General features: G+C 39.9%; 1 protein-coding gene across 5 annotated transcripts in view; it reads left to right on the forward strand.

Moving 5' to 3' along the window:
• Nucleotides 1-23,429, forward strand: part of ZNF521 (zinc finger protein 521) — a 275,173-nt gene that overhangs the window by 98,493 nt on the left and 153,251 nt on the right. For all 5 annotated transcript variants that reach the window (XM_055324574.1, XM_055324571.1, XM_055324570.1 and 2 more), the window contains one exon: nucleotides 17,111-20,463. In XM_055324574.1, coding sequence (XP_055180549.1) covers nucleotides 17,551-20,463 — 2,913 coding nt within the window. In that variant the 5' untranslated portion in view covers nucleotides 17,111-17,550. The remainder of the gene's footprint in view (nucleotides 1-17,110; nucleotides 20,464-23,429) is intronic.

The following is a 23,429-nucleotide window of genomic DNA, read 5'->3' on the forward strand; positions in this document are numbered from 1 at the left end:
GGCTGAGGTGAAGATGTGGAAGTCAGAGTCTCTGTGAGAGCATAGGCTTCCTGAAATGCTGTGGTCAACATGGGTGGAGTAGCTATACGTACATGGGCTTTTATAGGAACTTTGCAAGTGGGGCACTACAGAAGAGTGAGTGTGTATGTGTGTGCTTGTGTGTGTATACACGCACACACTTACATGTTAGAACTTCCCTGAGCACATTGACAGCAGGTGGACTCCGCAGGCTAAATGCTATGGAGGGGTACCCAGGAGGTGTCTCTAGGTAGTGGGATGGATAGAATTCCATCTATTCACCACTGTTGGGAGGGAGGGAGACTCATAGTTTCTCATGGGCTGTGGTGGGGACTCTCGACGCCGGTGGAGAGTAGAAGATGAAGTTCTAGTACTTCGTTCATCTATATCATTTATAAGTTTGACATTTTGAAACCAATGAATTTCTGTAGGTGAATAATAGATCCTTACCATCATAGACCTAAGTTTTAAAATGCTATAAATCAATATGTTCTCTTATTTTGTTCTTTCTTAGTTCTTTGGTACTGAGAAAGACAAAACAGGACAAATAAAACCTCAATTTCACAGTATGATGAAGTTCTCCAGACTTAAGAAGGCCAAGTCACATTAATTAGAACCCATTTCAATAATTAAAAATTTTTTTTTGAAAACAAGACACTTAGAGCTCACTTGGATGTGTGATCTAGTAACAGTATTAATCAGTTGAATAATCCACATTAATCAGTCCTGCCTTGAAGTAAAATTATTAATCAGCTTGATGATCTAAGCAATCGTTTGAGGAAATACATTTGTCTTAGAATTTAAAAAGTGATAATGGAAAAGTTAGAAAGAGTACAAGCAAAAAAGATATTCTTATTAGTTTTATTTCATTTTTATTTCAATACCAGCTCTTCTACTGACATAGAATAACTCTGAACAAATAATTACAAATTATCACCCCTCATTGGTGTCCTCTTATCTCCATTTAGAGGGAAAGAACTGCCTCAGGTTGTTTCCTTTGCCCTTTCCCTCCGGGGGATAAAAGTTGGTATCCTCCAGAGACTAATGAAGAGCATAAAAGCTGAGGCCATATGGGCCACTAAATAGGCTTAAATTAAGGCAAGCTATTGTTGCATTTGGCTATTTCAGCTAAAACAAGAGAAAAATAAGGACAAATTCAAAGTAGTCATTGGCCACTTGGCTACTGTGAGGCTAGAAAAGAAGAGGAAAAAAGGTGATTAGTTTGATAGAAATGTTCAAGTTTCTACTGATACTGTGGAGACTAGAGCATATGGAAAACTGGAGTTATTCCATCATAATGAAGCATTCCTAAATCTACGTGTAATCTCCCAATAATCAACAAACCTCTTGGGGAGGGAATAAAAGATGGCAGTCAGGAAATGCTGCCAAAGAAATCTTTTCAGAAATTCTCTTATACCAAGAGATGACTATAGCAACAATTGATTTGGAGCCCTTTTCTTGAAGAAAATAATAGCCTACTGAAAGCATAGAGTAAAATGATGGCATAGAGTATTTAATGTATAGTCCCAGTATTTTATGTCCTCTTTTACTTAGGGCTAGTGGGAGGTCCTTCTATCTGTCATAGGCCGAGGCTGGTTGGGTTTATACCAGTTTTTCAGCTTGTCCCCTCCCACTGTCTCCGTTTAGATCTATCGTTTATATTCATAGAATAGAGGAAGCATTAAACACTACATAGGGTCAAGCCTGTAGCTAAACAATGAGAAAAACCAAGCAAAACAAATTGTGAAGTAGATCGTAGTCTTCCAATCTTAGCATCTATTGCTGCAAACTTGAAATTTTAGGCATCTAAATCATTCATTTCTCCCCAGGAAGAAAGAAATTTACAAATTAAACTTATTTTGCAAGAAAAAATTAAAGAGTATATTCACAGATAAAGCAAAAAAAAAAAAAAAAAAGATGTGTCATCTTACACTCACCATGAAGGTTGGAGTTGTTATTTTGGAGTCAACAACAAAATCTCTGCATCTTTGATTACTTCTCTCAAAAAGCTGAAAATTTTTAGGATATGATTTTCAGTTAATCCTCAGATTTTCTCTTTTGTGGCTTGGCAGATGTGAAAGTTTGAGAACCTCAGGAAAATCATGTCAAAAGAACCTGCTTCCGAGAGATCACAGGGGTGTGGATTTGGTTGAGGACACAGACTGTTGAGTCCTTACAGAGAATTGTTTGTCTTCCGTTTTTAGATGGCTTTAATTCCTCCAAATTGCTCCTTGAATAATAGGAGAAAGGCAATTTGAATTTCAGTGACAGATTGGACATAACAGGTTGCAACTATTAGGTCTAATTTTACCATACTGAGAAATAAAATTGCTTAAACATAAACATCGATCACTGATGCAGTAAATTAATTTGTACAGAAAAAGTAGTTTAACTGCAGTGCACATTAAACATAGAAAATTTTCAAAATTACTGCTCTCTGAATTAATTTGTACACTTGTTTACTTGTTAAAAGCACGCATAATTTTTTTTCTAAGGCAGTGCAGGTTCGAATTGAATAAGAAGTGTAAAAAGTGGCAAGGAAATACAGAGATGTGGAAGGCACACCAGCTGACCCGAATACTTGAAAATTGTTGTTTTTTCTTTTTTGTTGTTTTGAAGCATATTTAGAAATGTGCTTCATTTTTTAATCTGTCCATAAGATCACTAGAGATGTGTTCATTCCCCCTCATTATAACAAGACAAATGTAATGTTTTAATAGTCTTGACTTAGGTTTGCTAAGAATTGGAGGTATGGAGTAATTAGAAGGGTTTTATGGTTTGGTTCCTTGGTGAGTTTACGTTCAAAGGTGTCCTAGGGCTTAGAGCTGTTAACATTGCATTTCTGAACAATCTGACCCATGAATTTCTTTGTATTTAACCCTTAAGAAAATCTGTGAACATGTTTTCATTGTTACCTGTAATTCTATTGTGAGGAATGCATGGCAAAGTTTGGATACTATCTTTTCAGACTGTTCTAGCCGCTGCAGAACTGGAGCTGGCAATGTGGTGTGGTTTGATACCATCTCCTGCCTACAGTTTTCAAGGACAGTGGTTCGATTCAAATACGATTCTGATAAGTGGCAGGTTTTCGTGTCTTTAATGCCTTGACAAGGGCATCACTCTCAGGAGAGGGAGGTGAAACCGTTTGGACGAGGATTTGGTCCCTGCTCCTTTGTGCTGACACACTAAGATAATGGACAATTAAGAGAACCTTCACTGCAGGTGAAAGGATGGGGTTATCACTAATATAAAGGAGCCCATGGGGTGCTGGGGTATGAAGGGGAAGAGGAATGGGAATTTTTAAAAGGAATATAAAACACACAGATGAGACGCCTAATAACTGTTCACATATTGCTCTTTCACATGTGATAATGGTGAGTGATTGCAGTATTCACGATTACTTGCTATAACTTTCTAAAAAATATCTGGTTCATTGCATTTGACACAAAAGTACCACAAAAGACTTGCCCCTATGCTAGCTTTGCCTGTCATGGAGTAGGTGAGCCCAGATAATAAAGGGGTTTGTTTTTGTTGGAGGCTGGCATTTGGACTGCCTTTCATGGGGTTTTGCAGATTGACTCATGATAATCTAGGGCCATGGATGTCGACCTTGACTGTGTTCCCCCAGGGCCCCAACCCTCAGAGAGTCTGGTTTACTTGATCTGGGGAGAGACTCCTATTTTTAAAAGCTCCTTGGACAATTCCAATGGGTAGCAGGGTTGCAGGCTATTGTTACAGATTTTCTTGGGCTCCCCCACAGCTGTCTGTTTCTTTAATAGTTTGAATAAGATATGTGTTTTTATTAGAGAAGATGTATTCTGCATGTTACTAATAGCCATCTAGTGTTTCTGCTGACCTAATGATTTAGGATTCAGGTGCATTTGGAGAGAAGTCTCTTCTCTTGACTACTGTTCCCCACTTGCCCCCACTGTCTTTTTGTTTCTGCTTGGGTTTTTTTTTTTTTTTTTTCCTTTTTGGTATGTATTAGAGCTTCCTCCTTCTGCGATATTGTGCATAAATGACCTATAGTGTGGGGAGAGTCACTTCAACATGAGGGCTCCCATAAGGGCATGTTCGTAAGCTGCATTATTTAGGGTCATAAGGCAATACGGTAGTAGCAACTTTGTACCTAGACTTCTTTTAAAAAAAGGGGGGGGGGATTTTATTTATTTATCGTGAGAGACACAGAGAAAGGCAGAGACACAGGCAGAGGGAGAAGCAGGCTCCACGCAGCGAGCCGATGTGGGACTCGATCCTAGAAATCCATGATCATGCCCTGGGCTGAAGGCAGGCGCGAAACTGCCAAGCCACCCAGGCGTCCCTGTACCTAGACTTCTTAATCTAGGCTGGTAGATGTCCTGTGTGGGTGTGGATCACGAGGGAAAACTTCGCATACCATTTAGCACCAATAAAAGTGAGACAGTCCTGAATATTTCTGAACGGAGTGTGGAAGAGGTTAACTGATTTTCTTTTGACTTAAACTTTCATTTGTCTCCAAGAGCTCTGAACGACAATAGAGTGTACCGCTTCTGATAAGTATGGGTTCTCCTCAGCCTGAAGAGATGTGTGTGATAAGATAAGATGGCTTGAAAAAAAGAGAGAGCTTGAGAGAAAGGGATAGGAGGAGAGGGAGGGAGAAAGTATGTTAACTGCTTTGACTGCAAAATACCCCCTGGTAGCCAGAGATAAGACACCTTGAACTACTCAGAAGGCCTTAAACAGGATGTAAATGAAGCCAATAAAAATCATTGGCGATCAAGCCACTTTCCTACTTCCCTCCTATTTCCAGCCCTGACAGCAGAAGGCTTAATTGACTGTATGGCGTAGCCCACGTTTGTGCGGAACCCAGGACGCACCGAGGGGAGCCAGTTCAAAAAAAACAAGATCTCTCCAGTTTCTAGAGGGACCCAAATTGAAGGCATTTAATCAGTAGTTCTAGCAATGCCTTCCTGAGTGGAAAAAGAAAGTATTGCTGATTATCGGAAGCTCCTTTTCCCTTCCCCTCTTGCTGCTTCTCATGTTCGTTTGCTTTGCATTTGGTTAGGACAGTCTTCTGCGTGTGAAGGGGTTCATGGGGTGAGAGCTGCATTTCCTAGTGTTTTGATATTTCTCATCAAGCTAATGCAACTTGAAAGGAATTTTCAACAAAAGTTGAAGACGTAGGCTTTTCCAGGTGCACATTAGAAACAAGCTGTTTACTCACAAATCTGTATCTGTATCAGATGCATGTAACACCCAGCTGTTGATGTACTTGGACCTGATAACTTCAAAACAGTTACTGTCTGTTTTTGTAGAAATATACAAGCTGCTGCCAACCAACAACACTTCTACAGAGAGGAAGTAACTTATGGGAGCTAACTGGACCTTACACTGGAAAGATTTGAAGCGGGGAGGCCTGCCGAAAGTGGGAGGGGCAACTGTTAAGGGACGGGAAGGCGAAGGAGATAATGATGTTTTCTTTTTGTAAAGGCTGCTTCTTGGAAGAGCTGGGATTTGATTCCATGTGGTTTTTGAATAAGGGAGGGAAAGCCCACCATCAGCATTGTTCTAGAGCGGAGCAGCAAATATGGAAAAGGCACGGCTGAGTGTAGCAAACTTTAAGCAGAGAACTTGAATGATTTAGGGGAAATGAAAGATTCTGCAGTGGTTTTCAAACCTGGGAGTGCTAGGGAAGCACCTTGAAGCTTGCTAAAAACAGGGAATTCTGGGCTCCCATCCCCAGAAGTTCATTTTCGGTATGCACTGGGGAATAGAGCCTAGGAGTCCACATTTTCAACAGACAGTTTGGGTGATTGGGGAACAGGGGGTGATGGATGATACTAAGAAACACTGCCTGGGATGATGCAGTTGAAGCAGAGGGTCAACCTTTGGTTTTGTTGTGTAGAGTCATGGTAGCTGCAATAATAATTGAGGAAGGACCACTTAGGGGAAGGTGAGAAGGCACCATTGTTGTACCCCTCTTTGGGATGAATGGTGGGGAATGTGTCTCAAGAGACAGAGCATGAGGAAGGGGAAACTGACTACAGCTTTGTTTGGTGGAAACTTTTCTTCGGCTTTTATTTGCCAATACCTGACCTGACCGAACCACCCCTCTACCCCTGCTCAGAGGAGGGCATAGAAAGAAGAGAGGCAAGGAAGGAGACCCACTGTTAAGGAGAACTGGAGGGGAGAGAGAGAGAGAAAGAGAGAGAGAGAGAGAGAGAGAGAGAGAGAGAGAGAGAGAGAGAGAGAAGGATCTTGTAGCCAGTAGCCAGAAGTGAAATTAGATTAAGAAATAGACTGTCAAGACTTGTCAACAGCAGGTTATGGATTCACAGCAGTGTTAGATGGTTTTGTTTTCCTCTGTGTGTGTGTACACAAACATGCCAATTACCATGAATTAGTTTTGTAATAGAAAAAACAAGTCTTTAATAAAAGAAAATGAGCAGTGTTAAACACCATTTTTAAGTTTATTATTTACTCATTAAAAACTAAAAGACTTGGTGGCCTTTGAGGTGGTTGTTTTAGCAGGGACAGGGAGGAAAGGATACACTTGGAGGGTTATCTCATGCATGGACCAAGTCTACTTACCTTGGCACAGCACTCAGGTTCAGGTTTTAGTGCTACCATCAACTACTCCTGTTAGCGCGAGGTTATCACGGGTCTCTCTCCCTCATTGACCAGTATGTTCCAGTACCAGTATGTACCAGTATGTTTGTTGGTAAAATTCATACTTTTTTTTTTTTTCTGAAGGTTAAGACTTCCCACAGATCTTCAATCTTATGTTTCATATATAAGAAAAGTGAGGAATGACAACCTTGACTTTAGGTTGTAGGCTTCAATCAAATTCACTTAGTTTCTTTCCTTTGATCCCTCAAGTCAGACCCAGAGGTGTGCATAACCCATGCCAGACAACATCGGGTCATCTGTAGAGAAAAGAACAGAGCTCAGATGTGGGAGGAGGCTTGGTAAAGATTCAGAAACCAGCCCTTTCTAACAGACAGCAGTGAGTCGGTCAGGATCTCAGAACTGTGTTAGTAGGTTTTAAAGTCCCTGAGTATTCAAAACATGCTCTTGCAGAGAGTCATACCAATAAACCTTGGACACACACAGACATGTGTTGTTCTCCATATCGCCCTCTTCAAAGGTAAAAAACATTGTCATAAATGTTCTCCATGAAAATTATGGTTCAGAATTGGTGCATTTCACATGAGGACTAAGCAAATACATATCAAATTCCTTATTACCTGACTTGAATTTCTTAATTTACTCTTATTTGAATCATTAAGTTTTCCGTGGAATTGTATACACTGCTTGTGTCCTAGATGTTGGGTGCCAGGGGGATAGATGTCTACATGTTGTTGTGAAACAGGCACAGATGAGGGTCTCCCACTGCTTCCCCTGGCTCCAGCCAGCTTTATTACTTGACTTGTTACTATGGCCACACTACCTTGGATTCTTACACATTGTCTGTTATGTTAAGATTACCTTGGATGTAGACAAAATGAAGTAATGTTATAAGGAATTTTCACGGGGTTTCTGGGGCCTGACTTTGTCACTCGTTTTAGAATATTTGGCAAGACACTCCATCTCAGTTTTTATAATATGTAAATCTATATAATCAACATACAATATAGAATTTAATTAAAACATTGTAATTGTGTGTAATGTATATTAATTGTAAAAAGTAGTGTCATAAAGATGTCCCTTAGTGAAGTGTTTTAATAAGACATGATTTTGCATTGACTCATGTTAAGGGGCACATTACTATGATTAACACCTTTGTAATAAGAAATAGCAAAAATATTTCAAAAATTACTTTAGCATAAATCATTAGTCTATTCTGAACATTTTAGTGAACTCTGCATAAACAGGCACACATACACACATTACTATGGTTTTGACTGAGATTTGCTCCCATAAATAAATTACCAGGACTATTAACAAGAAAAAAATGATGGAATGAACTGCTACGGATTTAATTTTTATATTTATTTTCAGGTAGTTCCGAGGGAAGAGTAAACTGAACCAAGAGTGAGAAATAGAAAATAATGGGAGAATAAGGTACCTGGAAAATCCATCAGATTGATAATCAGTCTTATTTTCAGGATTGCCTCATGCAAATTTTACCTAATTAGGTAAATGGAAGAAAAAAGAAACTGTGTGACTAAGGGCATTTGATACTGTATGATCTGGGTAGAAATATTTTGTCATAGCCTAGTTAGAGTTACTTTAAGAAAATAGACAGGTTCTTTACAGTTTACCAAACAGTATCTCATTTGAAATAAAGGACTATTTATATCATACAGGTTACTTGGGATCTGACCTCATTTTTCAGTTTTAGTTTTACTATTTAAGTGTTAATGTAAAAGTTAATGATTCTGTTGAAACACCATAAAACTCTAGCCTGTGAGGGCACATTGATGATTTGTCCTCCCGTAGATCTCTTCATATACACAAAGTCTCAAGATAGTCCACTATCCCCCAGTTTGTTAACATCAACGCCATATGTAACTTCCCTGTAAAATGCATCAGGACTGGCTGAGGAGTAGATGAACAGACTACTTGGAGTTACAGGTGCCCGGTGGTGGGCTAGGTGCACTCACTAGCTATCTGAGAGCACTGGGTTTTATACTTCAACCTGACAACCTAGTGTGAGTCAAACCCTGTGCATTGAAATAAAAAAATGATGACTTGTCCCAGACCTTAAGGGCCCTTCTCATACTTTAGGCACATGAACATCACAATCAAGAACACTGAGGTCCATTGTATTATAATATGTCAAACTGACATAGATAATAGATAGTTGTAGTAATATTTCCCCCTAAACTTTGTAACAGTTTTTTCTATATTAGCGCACCGTATTTATCACTTTACTGTACAATGAACCCACAGGGGGTGCTAATTGGTCATTAATTAAATTTTAGCCTTTCAACACTTTTGTATTCTCCAGTGGCTTTATCTGCAGTGAAGTATATAGTGTGGCCTTTTTAAACTGCTGGAAATTCATGTCAGCTTTACTGTGCAGTGGATATAAAACAGCTGAAATTCAGCTTGAGTGAACATCATTTGAGGACCGTTATAATTCCTTGTGACCAAAAGTTTACCAACCTTGGACCAAAGCCTACATGTTAGAAAATATTCAGTAGACTATAATATGACAAAACATTCTGATAGACTAGATTCCTCTTTGAAAGAGAATCCCATTGCTTTGTTTGAAAATTCTAGTGGGTTGTGGCAGTTCTTCAAAAAACTAACACAGTGGAATGAACTTTCTGAGATCCATCATTCACTAATAAAAGTATTTTCAAACTTAGTGTCCTTAATGGAAGAATTCCTTTTTGCCTTATGCTCCTCCAGTGAAGAAGTTAATGTAAAATTATTAATGATTAACATGGTAGCACTGAGAAATTTGCTGAGAATCTCATCAGTGAGACATAGGGCTGGTGTCAGAACCATGTAATGTAGCTCTAAGATTTTTGGGTGCAGGTCATTCCATTATGGGGATTTTACTCTGCGGATGAGTTAATCACAACTTGCTAGTGTGTGCAGCTTTAGGGTATAGCTAGTACACATTGGCTTTCAAAATAACCATAATAGCATAAGATTTTTTTGGTATTTTTGTTTATTTTCTACTTTTAAACAACTACCCCTTTTGTTTAAAGGATTTACCTTCAAAATTATTGGAATTTTTGGGATACCTGGGTGGCTCAGTTGGTTGAGCGTCTCTTGGTTTCAGCTCAGGTCATGATCTCAGAGTCGTGGGATTAAGCCCCAGGTTGGGCTTCATCTTCAGCATGGAGTCTGCTTAAGATTCTCTCTCTCTCTCTTTTTCCCTCTCCCCCCCCCCCGCCCTTCTCCCACCTTCTCTTTCTCTAAAGTAAATAAATCTTTTTAAAAAAAGTTTTAGAATTTTAATATGAAGAAAGCATCAACTAAATTATAATTTCTTTTCCTTTGTACTCTTTCCACATTTGTCAGTTACAACCTGAAGGAAACTTTGACTTTCATAGTAGTAGTAGCAGCAATTTAGTACTTTTTTAAACATTCAGAAAGCTTTTTTATATCATGTTTGATTCTTACTATATTAATGATGAGGCAGGCTGGCATTTTTCTGGTATTATATAGTTAAGGAAGCCAAAACTTAAAAAAAAAATAAGGAATTCCTAGAGTGCATAAGCTAATGTCAGACCTAAACACATAGTAGATGCTTAATAAAAGCTAGTTAAATGGCTGAACAAAATAAGCAATGGAGAACTGCTTCAAGTTTTTTGTGGTGTGAGGTCAGATATGAATACAAGACTAGAAAGTAACTACAACATGCCTTCTAACCCAAAATAGTAGAGATGAAAAGAAAGCAGACCTGGGAAATTCACCGTGATGATGTCTGTCATTATTCAAGGAAAGCGAAACATATTAAATAATGTAGAATGCTCCCTGTCGCAGCCCCGTACACAGATGTGTAATACACAATTGCCAGTTATTGAATGCCAAAAAGTTGATGCTTATCATTAGTTATTATATGTTTTTAACTGAGCCAAAAGATAGAAAAAGTAAAGCAGTTCTCACCCCCCACATAAATGGAAACCACTTTTCCTTCTGTCTGGCTTCAGAAAGACGTCTCGATTTCCGTGAGGGAGATGATGACTGTTCTTTCACTGGTTGCGCGTCAGCTTTTTCCTCTGATTTGAGAGGTGGAGTTAAGTGTGAACTGCTTAAGAATGCACTGTTTTCTGTTTAATTTGGCTGCAGAAGATGGAATTCATTGAGCTCCGTCTGTTCAAGTGAACTTTAAGCAACAGTAAGCAAAACATTTGTACTTCTCTCTGCACACAAAACAGAACTGTGTCTGGCGAAAGAGACAGCATGGATATAAAGACCCACGGAGGGCAGTGAGGGAGTGATAACAACTTCTTACCTCTTATGTTGGCTCATCTGAAGCATTAAAGGATTGTTGGAGAAAGTGAGCCTCTTTTTTTCTTTTTTTTAAATTGGAAAAGTGAGCTCTGATTCTGGAATTCATCTTAATACTGTGGGAAAAAAAATGTGCACCACCAATTTCTGCTCCCCACAGCTGCTATCATTAATGGGTGACCACTCTTTTCCCTCATAACCTGTTAATGCATTTAATTGGTCCTTCTAGAACAATTTTGAATATTACAGAATTTAAAAGCATCTGTGAATTATAAATAATATTAAAGTTTACATTTCTCTTTTGAGCACCTAGTTAAGAGTATACATTTTCAAGTCGATAAATAAGTTTTATGACAAGGAAGTGAATTTCATGTGGGGGCTGTTGATTTTTACAAAATGTATGAAAGTTCTATCATTAAAATTGCAGCTTTTCTAAAACTGTTGACATTTCTATTGAGAATAAAAGGAAGCAATTGTGTAATAATGCATAATGGTTTATTTAGAGTGACCGTATCCTTTAGCCATCAAAAACCACTGCTTTAAAATTGTATTGTGTAATTTGGTTAGATGGCTTTACTTATGGTGATGTAAAATTGTTGCTGTGATAGCCCTAGGTTAACACGAGAAAAATCTCTGTTACCTGTGTCTATTAAACACACGTCAAGACACCATGCTCTTTGAGTGGTGCCTAACTTCTCTTAGTCTTTGCTCACAACTATGTATTCCCCCCAGAATTCTCTGCTTCTCTTAAGGTATCTCAGGTAATTGATGAATGAAAAAAGGACTTGGGACTCTTTTTAATGTGAAAGTTCAGAATTGCTCCTATAGGGCCCGTGCTGGCAGAAATAATCATTTTAAGCCAAAGGAGGATATAATCTGGAAATTTGCTTTGGTCTCGTGTTTTAACCTATTGTTCACCACTTAAAAGATCACCTTCTAAATGAACTTATTTTGATGTTAAGTAATGCAATGATTGTATTGCTAGTTTTATAAGAAGAGAGATATTTTGAAAATTACATATTTGGCTTCAGAATTACATACCAGAATACCTGTTCCAAGGGTATCTGTCTGTGAAGACCCAAGATTATATCTTATGTATGATAATTTAATGCTTGGAACAAAGTCGGGATGGATTTATGGTCCATTAATTTTTAGATATCACCAACTATTTATGTTTTATTTTCCTGGTGGTTGAATGTACAATGCATAAAGCACTGTAGATTTCCATTGGGCCAGTCCTTAAAGCTACTATTCCAGTAGTTTCATTAAAAGAGAGAAAATGTTAAAATATGTTTATACTATACACATAGAATCTTATGTGTGAAAAAATAAATGCATGCCACACATGTAAATCTTTTTGTTTACATATGCAGCTTTTCTTTCCAGGGATGATAGGTGCCCCAGAAACAATCGCTAATCTCTCTAACACCCCAGAGGATAAGAAGCAAGAATTATTATCTTCATATTGCAGGTGAAGTACCTAGGTAGGGACAGATTAAATGGCTTGGCCAGGTCACTCACTAAGTCATGAAGCTAGAAATAAAACTCCAGACCCTTGACTTTCCATTCTCATTCTGAATCATTGTGCTCCTGAAAACAGAGGTACCAGACCTGTCAGTATTTGTGTTTTTCTTCACCTGAAAACTAACCATTGATGTAAATCCTGTCCCTGTTAAGGAACCTTGCTGTGTGGCACTTGCACACACATGATACTGAGTCCCTGAAGGGCAATGCAGAGAGTACTCTGCCGTTACAATGAATGAGCTCAGGTAGCAGAAGGATATCAGTAAGCCAGCTTCTTGAGGGCCCAGCCTTGTGAGGAACTAAAAGTATCCGAAGTTTCCATAACTCCAGAGCTTTGGTTAATTTCTTTAACATCTACTGTGACTCACTCCACCTTATGTTACTTTCTCCTTAATAATTTCAGATTGTCCATATTGTTACAGAGTCAACATTCTTGGAAGATGTGGTCCCTGCCCTCAGCAGACATGTATCTTAACACTAGACATACTTAATGGTACAAAAGAAGCATTGGCATCACCCCAAACCTTTCTGCACATCCTCTCTTTCTGCTTCTTTGATCTGGTTTCTTTCCTTTTCTTTTTTTATTGGCTACTTCAATTAGACTCGAAAGCCAAAGAGTGGCCAGGACCCTCAGCATTTCTCAGCTGGCAGGCTATAAACTGAGACTGTCAGGTCCCTGATTGGCACCTGATCAGCCCTTCTTGGGTGTATTTGTCTGTTTTTCCCCCGCAGCCAGGATAAAAGCCACATCCAGTCTTTGCACTCTCCTCCCCAGGTTAGCCCATAAGGGGCCAGTGGCTTATATCACAAAGGTACTTTGTACTCTGGTGCTTTTTTTCTGTGGAATACCTTCTTCTAGTATGACTTCACTTTTCTGTTAGTGAGCACATTTCCCCATAAATATGACCGAACAGGTGTTGCTCCACCGCTAACTGAGTTTCCAGCTGTCCTCCTCCAACACAGACTCTGCAGAATCTGTTGTTTCGTCCTTTTAGGCAGACTGGAGAACCATCAAGCCTGAGATGGAGGTCTTCCTTGCAGGATATGGCAGTTTTTTTTTGCCAGAAGATGGTCGGGAAAGCCTGGCTGGCTAACAAAGACAGGCCTTCAGCGGCTGGGTGTAGTTCCAGTTCTGCATCCCCTTTGGCAGGATCACAGAGGCTGCTGCAGTGTGGCCAGCCAGCAAAATTAGGAAATAAGGACCTCTTTTATTTACTCAGGCTGCTGAATCATGGGCATTCCTGTCTGCTTGGAGAAAAGTCAGGCGGCTCTACTTTCCACTGAGTCTCAGGAGTGTTTGAGACTTTCATCTCGGAGTGTTCACACACTTGTTTTAATGTGCTTTATGGAAATGGTGAAACTCAGCAAGTACAGTTGCTGTAGAAAAACATCTGCACTAACTATGCACACACATTTGCATCTTTAAATAGACTTTTAGGCCACGGAGCTGGTTTCCAGGAAAGTTGTATGTTTTTTTGTTTGTTTGTTTTTTTCCGGCTGTAAGAGCTACAGTTCTCTGAGAGTCACCTAGTGTGAAGTGACTGATTCCAAAAATTAAAATTTAACATGGACATGTTAAGTACTTCACATTGAAATGCAGAAAACCTGCCATCACACAGAATGACATTCCTGTAAGTAGCACTTAGTGCCGAAGGGGGGATAAATAAAGAGTTCGAGTTGATTCAGAAACCAGCACTTGGAGAATCCTCCATAGTTTCTTCCATGTGAAAAAAGAGCTTGAGATTGTTCAAATATATATTAGCCATCTAAATGTAGTTTGCATGGTGACTGCCAAAAAGCTAAAGTTAATGGGGACAGGCAGCTTTCAAAGACTTAGGTAGACCTCAGAGAATGTTGGCAACACCACCATCACCACTAAAGTCTTGGAAGATGAGTACCCTTGGAGCATGGACCAACCCCCCTGGGAGTTTTGTCAGTGAGTTCCTTGTGTGTCTCTGGGAGCACACATCCGTTTAGAGCACCAGCAAATGAGTTTCTTACAATTTAGATTTTAAAATAGAAATCATGAAACCATTATTTATTTTTCTAAAAGTAGCATTCCCTGCTCAAACTTCTTACTCTGCTTGGTCTGTTCCATCCCCCAGCTTTAAGCCTTCTGAGTCTTTAACTCTCTTTCCATGTATTTCAGTTACAAAGACACATCATCTGTGATTTTCACTTTCTTTTCCCTCAAGACCAAATAATAGGGATCGGAGAGAGAGAAGAAAAGGCTTTCCAGCTCCCTTGAATCCTGGTTGAGAAAAACTTGATCCTACCCCTCGACTCACTTGACATGTTGAAATTTACAAGCTTAAGAGAACAGTTATGTAATAGGGTATAGTCAGGCATGGCCCACAGACAAGAACCTGATTTAAGATTGGTATCAGGGACTGCACACTATTTATAATGGTCTGTTGCTCTGTAATTCTTTGTACATTTGTATAATAATATATCATGCCTGGACACAATCTACAATTTAATAATAAGTTCACTTGCTAAATTTTTTAGGGTCAGTAGTTATTTTCTTTGAGTAGATTCATGACAAATTCTGATTCACTGTTTTCCCAACTCTACCAATGAGATGATGTGTTTGAAAATATTTTTCAGTGAAACAATGAGATACATCTTTTAAGATAACTGTGAAATATAGTAGATTTTTTACCTAGAATGCTAAGCAAATTTAATAAATAGCAATTTTCACTTAATAAGGGAAATATTTTAAAACTTTGGTTTGTTTTAGGGACACCATCTTTAGGTGACTTAACAGTTTTTTAAAAGGAAAGCTAGAATCACGATTGAGTTTTTTGTTTTGAAATTTTAAAAATTTTCTATTTGATGGTGAGTTAAGTTTATCTGCCTATATTCTTTCTATGCATTCACATTCACCTTTAAATTTAAATCATACCCACAATTATCAGACCCTTTCTTATGCTGGAAACATGTTGGGTAATAGACTCATATAAATGAGGATGCAAAATCATGCGATTTTCAACTTGTGTTGCGAAGCTTTGTTGCAGTGGGCAGGGATCCAGGAATGGTGTTTGGTTGTTTTCTCAGAGTTAGATGGTTGCCATCTGGCATTGATAGTGAGATGGTGTTGTCATCAGTTTCTAGATGCAGGAAAGGAATGATCCTCATCTGTTTCCTGTGGATAAGCAAGAGGTTGATAATCTAGTAAAATCTTGTTACCTTAAAGAAAGCAGACATGGAATTTGTTTACATAACGCTTGCCAGTTTCTACTTTTGTGTTAATAATATAGCTTGCTCGTGATCTTCAGCTTTGAAGAATTTAAAAACGTATTTGGTCACTTTCTAATTGAATTTTATTAGAATATCCTAATACTATTCTAATTGAGCCTATTATCTTAGTAGAATCACTATGCCCACCAGCTCCACTCAATGGTCTTGTCTGCATTTATGAAAAATCTTGCTCTTTTGGAGAGTGAAAAGCTTTTACAATTTCTTCTCCTGCATGATGGATTGTCTTGAAAAGCAAAAAAGAAGTTTTATAACCTATTGGAGAAGGTCTTATTTTCCACTTGGACGTTAAGAAAGCAACAGAAATAGGAGTGCACGTCTGCCAAGAACATAGTTAAAAAACACCTAATACAAGGTAGAGTTACTTTAGGGGTAACTTGCTAAGGTTATATCTGGCTCTCAGTGTTGTTTGTCTTCTTTTTGTTACTCATAAATCTTTCAGCATTTACCATAATCATTTATCACTTTTCCTGTTTCCAGTTTTTCACAAGTCGCTTTGTCTCTGCTCACCTCAAAGTGCAGGTCCTGTTTGGCTAAGGAAGTTCATGCTGCTGAAGCTTTTGCAAAAGGAAGAAATGGTGGGCCACCTCTTGAACTTTCCAAACAAAATACACTGTTACAATCTGGCCCTTGTGAAACTCTCATTTTTTCTTGATCCTGACTGATCCTACCCACATGTAATATCTAGCAGTACCCTTCTAACATTTAATAATCCATTTTCTGGCCTATGGTATTCGAATCTTTCAGTTATTGAAGCAATCCTGGTTGTCTTTCATTACACAAGACGTAATTATTATTGTGTTCTCTCTCTTCCTTCATGTGCTTACTTTTTAATATTTTTTTGCTGAAAGCAATAAGGTCTGTATCAATAAGAACCCCATAAAAGATTTTGGTCTTCAGAATTGCCTTTTTATAGAAAAACAAGCAAAATGCAGAGGGAATTTTTTATTAAATATTAGACATCTGGGTTGACTGCATTAATTTTAAATCATTCCTGTAATATTTCCTCTTTTCATTTGGTTCTTCAGATGCTCACACAATATGCAAATCATTTTAGAATGAATACAGAAGAAACATTAAATATATTAAAATCCGCATTTTAATAAAATTGTCAATGTGTAATATATACCTTGCTTCTAAGGAAAAATGATAAAAAAGTAATAAAAGGGGGCAATTTAGACATAGAACTATTTAATATCTTTTTATATTTTACAACCTAGTAAAAAGTCAACGTAGAATAAAAGCTTTGGGTTTTTTAGATCTGAAAGTGTTCCACTCGAACCTTTTGTCCTCCCAGTTTATTTTCCCTCTCCGAAAGGTTCTAGACAATCCAACAGCACTTGTTGAGATGGTAGGGTCAACTCACCATCGAGCTCTCAACACATAAGATGACATGTTCCATTGCTTCTCATTGCAGATGGAGTGGACGTTGAAGATGATCCCACTTGCTCTTGGCCAGCTTCCTCACCCTCTAGCAAGGACCAGACTTCCCCTAGCCATGGAGAAGGTTGCGATTTTGGAGAGGAAGAAGGTGGCCCTGGACTCCCATACCCATGCCAATTCTGTGACAAGTCCTTTAGCCGCCTCAGCTACCTAAAGCACCATGAGCAGAGTCATAGTGACAAACTGCCTTTCAAATGCACCTATTGCAGTCGGCTGTTCAAACACAAGCGGAGTCGAGACCGCCACATCAAACTCCACACAGGGGACAAGAAATACCACTGCAGTGAATGTGATGCTGCATTCTCCAGAAGTGATCACTTGAAGATCCACTTAAAGACTCACACGTCCAACAAGCCATATAAATGTGCCATTTGTCGCCGTGGGTTCCTGTCCTCTAGTTCCTTACATGGACACATGCAGGTTCACGAGCGGAACAAGGACGGGTCCCAGTCTGGCTCCAGGATGGAGGACTGGAAGATGAAGGACACTCAGAAGTGCAGTCAGTGCGAGGAAGGCTTTGATTTTCCGGAAGACCTCCAGAAGCACATCGCCGAGTGCCACCCCGAGTGTTCCCCCAACGAGGACCGAGCGGCCCTCCAGTGTATCTACTGCCATGAGCTCTTTGTGGAGGAGACTTCCCTCATGAACCACATGGAGCAGGTGCATGGTGGGGAGAAGAAGAACTCTTGCAGCATTTGCTCAGAGACTTTCCACACGGTTGAGGAACTGTACAGCCACATGGATAGCCACCAGCAACCGGAGTCGTGCAACCACAGCAACAGCCCTTCACTGGTCACGGTGGGCTACACTTCCGTGTCCAGCACGACTCCGGATTCCAACCTCTCAGTGGACAGCTCAACCATGGTGGAAGCTGCCCCGCCCATCCCAAAGAGTCGAGGGAGGAAGCGGGCTGCTCAGCAAACCCCTGACATGACCGTTCCCTCGAGTAAACAGGCAAAAGTTACCTATAGCTGTATTTACTGCAACAAGCAGTTGTTTTCAAGCCTGGCAGTTCTGCAGATTCACCTGAAAACTATGCATTTAGATAAGCCAGAACAGGCCCATATTTGTCAGTATTGCTTAGAGGTGTTGCCCTCACTCTATAACCTAAACGAACATCTTAAGCAAGTGCATGAAGCTCAGGACCCCGGTCTGATTGTCTCTGCCATGCCTGCCATAGTCTACCAGTGCAACTTCTGCTCCGAAGTTGTCAATGACCTCAACACCCTTCAGGAGCACATCCGATGTTCTCACGGATTTGCAAACCCTGCTGCTAAGGATAGCAACGCGTTCTTTTGTCCCCATTGCTACATGGGGTTTCTCACTGACTCTTCCCTAGAAGAGCATATAAGACAGGTCCATTGTGACCTCAGTGGCTCCCGATTTGGCTCTCCAGTTCTTGGAACTCCAAAAGAACCAGTAGTAGAAGTCTATTCTTGTTCTTACTGTACAAATTCGCCAATATTCAACAGCGTTCTTAAACTGAACAAGCATATCAAAGAGAATCACAAGAACATTCCCTTGGCCCTGAATTATATTCACAATGGGAAGAAATCCAGGGCCTTGAGCCCTTTATCTCCTGTGGCCATAGAGCAGACGTCTCTTAAGATGATGCAGGCGGTGGGAGGTGCGCCTGCGCGTCCGGCTGGAGAATACATCTGTAATCAGTGTGGTGCTAAGTACACGTCCCTAGATAGCTTTCAGACTCATCTAAAAACTCATCTTGACACCGTGCTTCCAAAACTGACCTGCCCACAGTGCAACAAGGAATTTCCCAACCAGGAATCCTTGCTGAAGCATGTTACCATCCATTTTATGATCACCTCAACGTATTATATCTGCGAGAGTTGTGATAAGCAGTTCACCTCAGTGGACGACCTTCAGAAGCACCTGCTGGACATGCACACGTTTGTCTTCTTCCGGTGCACCCTCTGCCAAGAGGTTTTTGACTCAAAAGTCTCCATTCAACTCCACCTGGCCGTAAAGCACAGTAATGAAAAGAAGGTCTACCGGTGCACGTCTTGCAATTGGGATTTCCGCAATGAGACTGACTTACAGCTCCACGTGAAACACAACCACCTGGAAAACCAGGGGAAGGTGCACAAGTGCATTTTCTGCGGGGAGTCTTTCGGCACTGAGGTGGAGCTGCAGTGCCACATCACCACTCACAGTAAGAAGTACAATTGCAAATTCTGCAGCAAAGCCTTCCATGCCATCATCTTGCTGGAGAAACACTTGCGGGAAAAGCATTGCGTCTTTGAGACTAAGACTCCCAACTGTGGGACGAATGGGGCTTCTGAACAAGTGCAGAAGGAGGAGGTGGAGCTGCAGACCTTGCTGACCAACAGCCAGGAGTCACACAACAGTCACGATGGCAGCGAAGAAGATGTGGACACCTCGGAGCCTATGTATGGGTGTGACATCTGTGGGGCCGCCTACACCATGGAGACTCTACTGCAGAACCACCAGCTCCGAGACCACAACATCAGGCCCGGAGAGAGTGCCATCGTGAAGAAGAAAGCCGAGCTCATTAAGGGGAATTATAAGTGTAACGTGTGCTCTCGAACCTTCTTCTCTGAAAACGGCCTCCGTGAACACATGCAGACCCACCTCGGCCCTGTCAAACACTACATGTGCCCTATTTGTGGAGAGCGGTTTCCCTCCCTTTTGACCCTTACCGAACACAAAGTCACACACAGTAAGAGTCTCGACACCGGAAACTGCCGGATTTGCAAGATGCCTCTCCAGAGTGAAGAGGAGTTTTTAGAGCATTGCCAAATGCACCCTGACTTGCGGAATTCCCTGACGGGATTTCGCTGCGTGGTCTGCATGCAGACAGTGACCTCCACCTTAGAACTCAAAATCCACGGGACATTTCACATGCAAAAGACCGGGAATGGGTCCACAGTCCAGACCACGGGGCGTGGCCAGCACGTCCAAAAACTGTACAAGTGTGCATCTTGCCTCAAAGAGTTCCGTTCCAAGCAAGATCTGGTGAAACTTGACATCAACGGCCTGCCATATGGTCTGTGCGCCGGCTGTGTGAATCTCAGCAAGAGTGGCAGCCCAGGCATCAACATCCCTCCCGGCACGAATAGGCCGGGCTTGGGCCAGAATGAGAATCTCAGTGCCATCGAGGGGAAAGGCAAGGCAGGGGGACTGAAGACTCGCTGTTCTAGCTGCAACGTTAAGTTTGAGTCTGAAAGTGAACTCCAGAACCACATCCAAACGGTCCACCGAGAGCTTGTGCCAGATAGCAACAGCACACAGTTGAAAACTCCACAAGTGTCGCCAATGCCCAGAATCAGTCCCTCCCAGTCGGATGAGGTAACTTGCCTTTTTACTCTTTGCTCTTTAACCTCCTCAAGAAACCCTTGCCACTCAATGTGTACGCTTTCTGCAGCTTTATTTATTGTCGTGTGCCGAGAGATGCTTAGATTGAAATGCAGTGGGTCCCCCCCCTCACCCCATAGCCATTAGCCAGCAATTACTTGCTTCTTGATAAGCAGCATTTTGGCTCGAATGGTGCAAAATAGGACTAATTCCAGTCTCCCTAGGATATTGTCTTCTCTATGACTGAAGAGATCAACGCTCATGCCAGCACCACTGAGATCTGGAATCTCAGCGTAGCTTCACCGCGAGTTGAAATCCCCAGCTATGACTTGTGTGTATGGTAGAGAGATAATGACATAAAAGTAAGATGCTATGGGCCAACATGCTGGCTTAGAGTAAATTAAAAAGAATATATATATTTGTGGGTAACAAATTGGGTAAGGGTGGCTCTATAATACCATGTTGTCAACACTCACTGTTTCTCTTTGTCTTCTGGGTGGTGAGCAAAATATTTTCTCACAACAGGATTTTTTAAAAGCCCCGACATTTAGCAAGTGCCACGTGCCTAATGTTCCTTTTAAAGGCTTCCCCTTAAATATCCCCAAGTCCTCACTCTCTGGGTTTGGGTTTCAAAATTAAAGTGGATTTTTTTTCTTAGTTTCAGAGTGGTTTCATGCCTTCTTTGCCATAATGAGTATGAAAAATAAGTTCATTTACAACGAAATAGTTTTATAAGTCACCCGTCCTTGAAGCTGAGCAGAGGATGGCTCATTCTATTATAATTTCTTTATGCTTTATCACCTGGTTTCTTAGCGTTCTTTCCACTTCCCTACCTGCCCCTATCTGGAGATCCATCCAAATGAAAACCCCAGGGAGATCTATCTCCCTTCAGTTTGGGGTCACTGCATTTTCCTTATCTTGTCTCCACACTCACACCCCCTTGGAGGTCCCCCTGCATGTCCCTGCAGATAGCCATCAGTCAGCTGGTAGGGGAGAGCTGGGAAGACTGACATAGAGCCCATCCTCCTGAAATATGGCATCTGTGTGACAGGCAAGCTCCCAAACTTTGAAGCTGCTTTCCTTTCTCTCCTTCCAAGTAAATCTGCACCTTTCTCTCATTTAAATAAATGAAGTCCTTTCAAACTGATGAGGACAGCTGGAAGAGCATAGTTTTGATAATGGCTCAAGGCTCATATGTTGGATCTGGTAGTTTCTTTTGGTAGTTATAATCATATGAAGTGAATTACTGTTTTCCAACTTTTTAATCTCAAACATGTTTATACCTATAGAAAAGCTAAAGGAATAACACAGTGATCCTGTGTGTGTGTGTGTGTGTGTGTATTCATATCCAGTATTGCAGATTTACCAGATATGAACGTTTTGTCATGTTTCTCTTTCTCTCTGCAACCTTTTTATTAACCTGAACCACATGAAAGTAAGTTTTAGACATCATGATCTTTCTAAGAAGATGGATATTTTTCTATTTAACCATAATATTATTAGTTAAGGCAATTAACTAAATCAATTAAAGAAATCAAATAGATCTGTGATGTCAACTATAAGATGTCCATATTCAAATTTACCCAGTTGTCCCCAAAAAGTCTTATTTTTAAGATGCTTATGCACTAGAATTTTAGAAAAACATTTATGCAGAAAATTACTCCTCTCCCCCCAATTCGATTTTGCTACACTTAACAAGTAGAGAGGAGTTTGTATATTCATGTGTAATTTAAATGGTGCACAAAATTGATTTGAAATGACTGCATTTGTGTGTGTGTGTGTGTGTGTGTGTGTGTGATGGTGGTGGTGTGTTCACTTAAAATCAAGCAAAATTGGGCTCTTGTTTCTTAGTAGATTACGGAAAGGCATGTACCTGTTCCTGGCTTATGTTTTCTGATGTTCCTAAATTACCATATATTATTATATTACTTGAGGTGAGATTTATTTTTTAAATGAAGGAGGACATATGAATAGTCTTTACACTTTAATTTGGTTAGAATTACTGGCTTAGAGAGAATTTATCATTAGGGGATGGTCGAGTTTTAATTATACTTAAAATCTTAATGATGAAGTTTAACTATATCCTGCACTTAAATAGAATAATGTATAAAATATTTATAAAAGTACTTCTTAGTATTTTGTAAATACTAATTACTTACTAGTTGTAATTCCTTTTTATTTTATTTATTTTATTTATAAGATTTTATGTATTTATTTATCTATCGATTTATTTATTTATTTATTTATTTATTTATTTATTTGAGAGAGAGAGCTGGGAGAAGAGGGTAGCAGGAGTGAATGTTAAGCAGTTTCTATGCTCAATGCAGAGCCTGACACAGGGCTTGATCCCCCGACCCAGAGATCATAACCTGAGCTGAAATCAAGAGTCAGATGCGAACCAACTAAGCCACCCAGGCGCCCCTAATTGTGATTTTTACAATAGTGTTTTTTAAGCACCTAGATGCCGAGGATTAAAAGTGACTCTTTACACAGGAGGATATCTCCTTATTAAGGCTGATTAATAAGAGCTTGTAGTGGTGTCCTTATCTGACCAGATAATAGGATTCAGTTGTACATATTTCCTTTGTGCTTCAAAAGTTCACTAATTTGTTTGACATTTTTGTCATTGTTATTATTTTTCCTTCATTATACTATTTAAGTCATAAAATTTCATGTGGTTACTTCCTTTCTGATATTCTCTGCACTTAAAAATATACAGTAGGCCATATTATTTGGACTTGACATAGAAAATTGTCTAAACATATATGAAATTTTACATAAACAAGCCCCAAAGTAATGCCTTAGCAAGAGAAAGACATAATAAAAATTAATTTCTTTGCATTCTTTGTTAGTCAAGCTAAGCTTCTGTGACTTCTCCTGTGTATCGTGTAAATTTTTTACCACATAGGTAAAAAGAGAAGCTATTACATAAGTCTTTGCCAAAACACAAATATGCCATG

The sequence above is a fragment of the Nyctereutes procyonoides genome, unplaced genomic scaffold (genome assembly GCF_905146905.1).
Source record: "Nyctereutes procyonoides isolate TBG_1078 unplaced genomic scaffold, NYPRO_anot_genome, whole genome shotgun sequence".
In the NCBI taxonomy this organism is placed as follows: domain Eukaryota; kingdom Metazoa; phylum Chordata; class Mammalia; order Carnivora; family Canidae; genus Nyctereutes; species Nyctereutes procyonoides.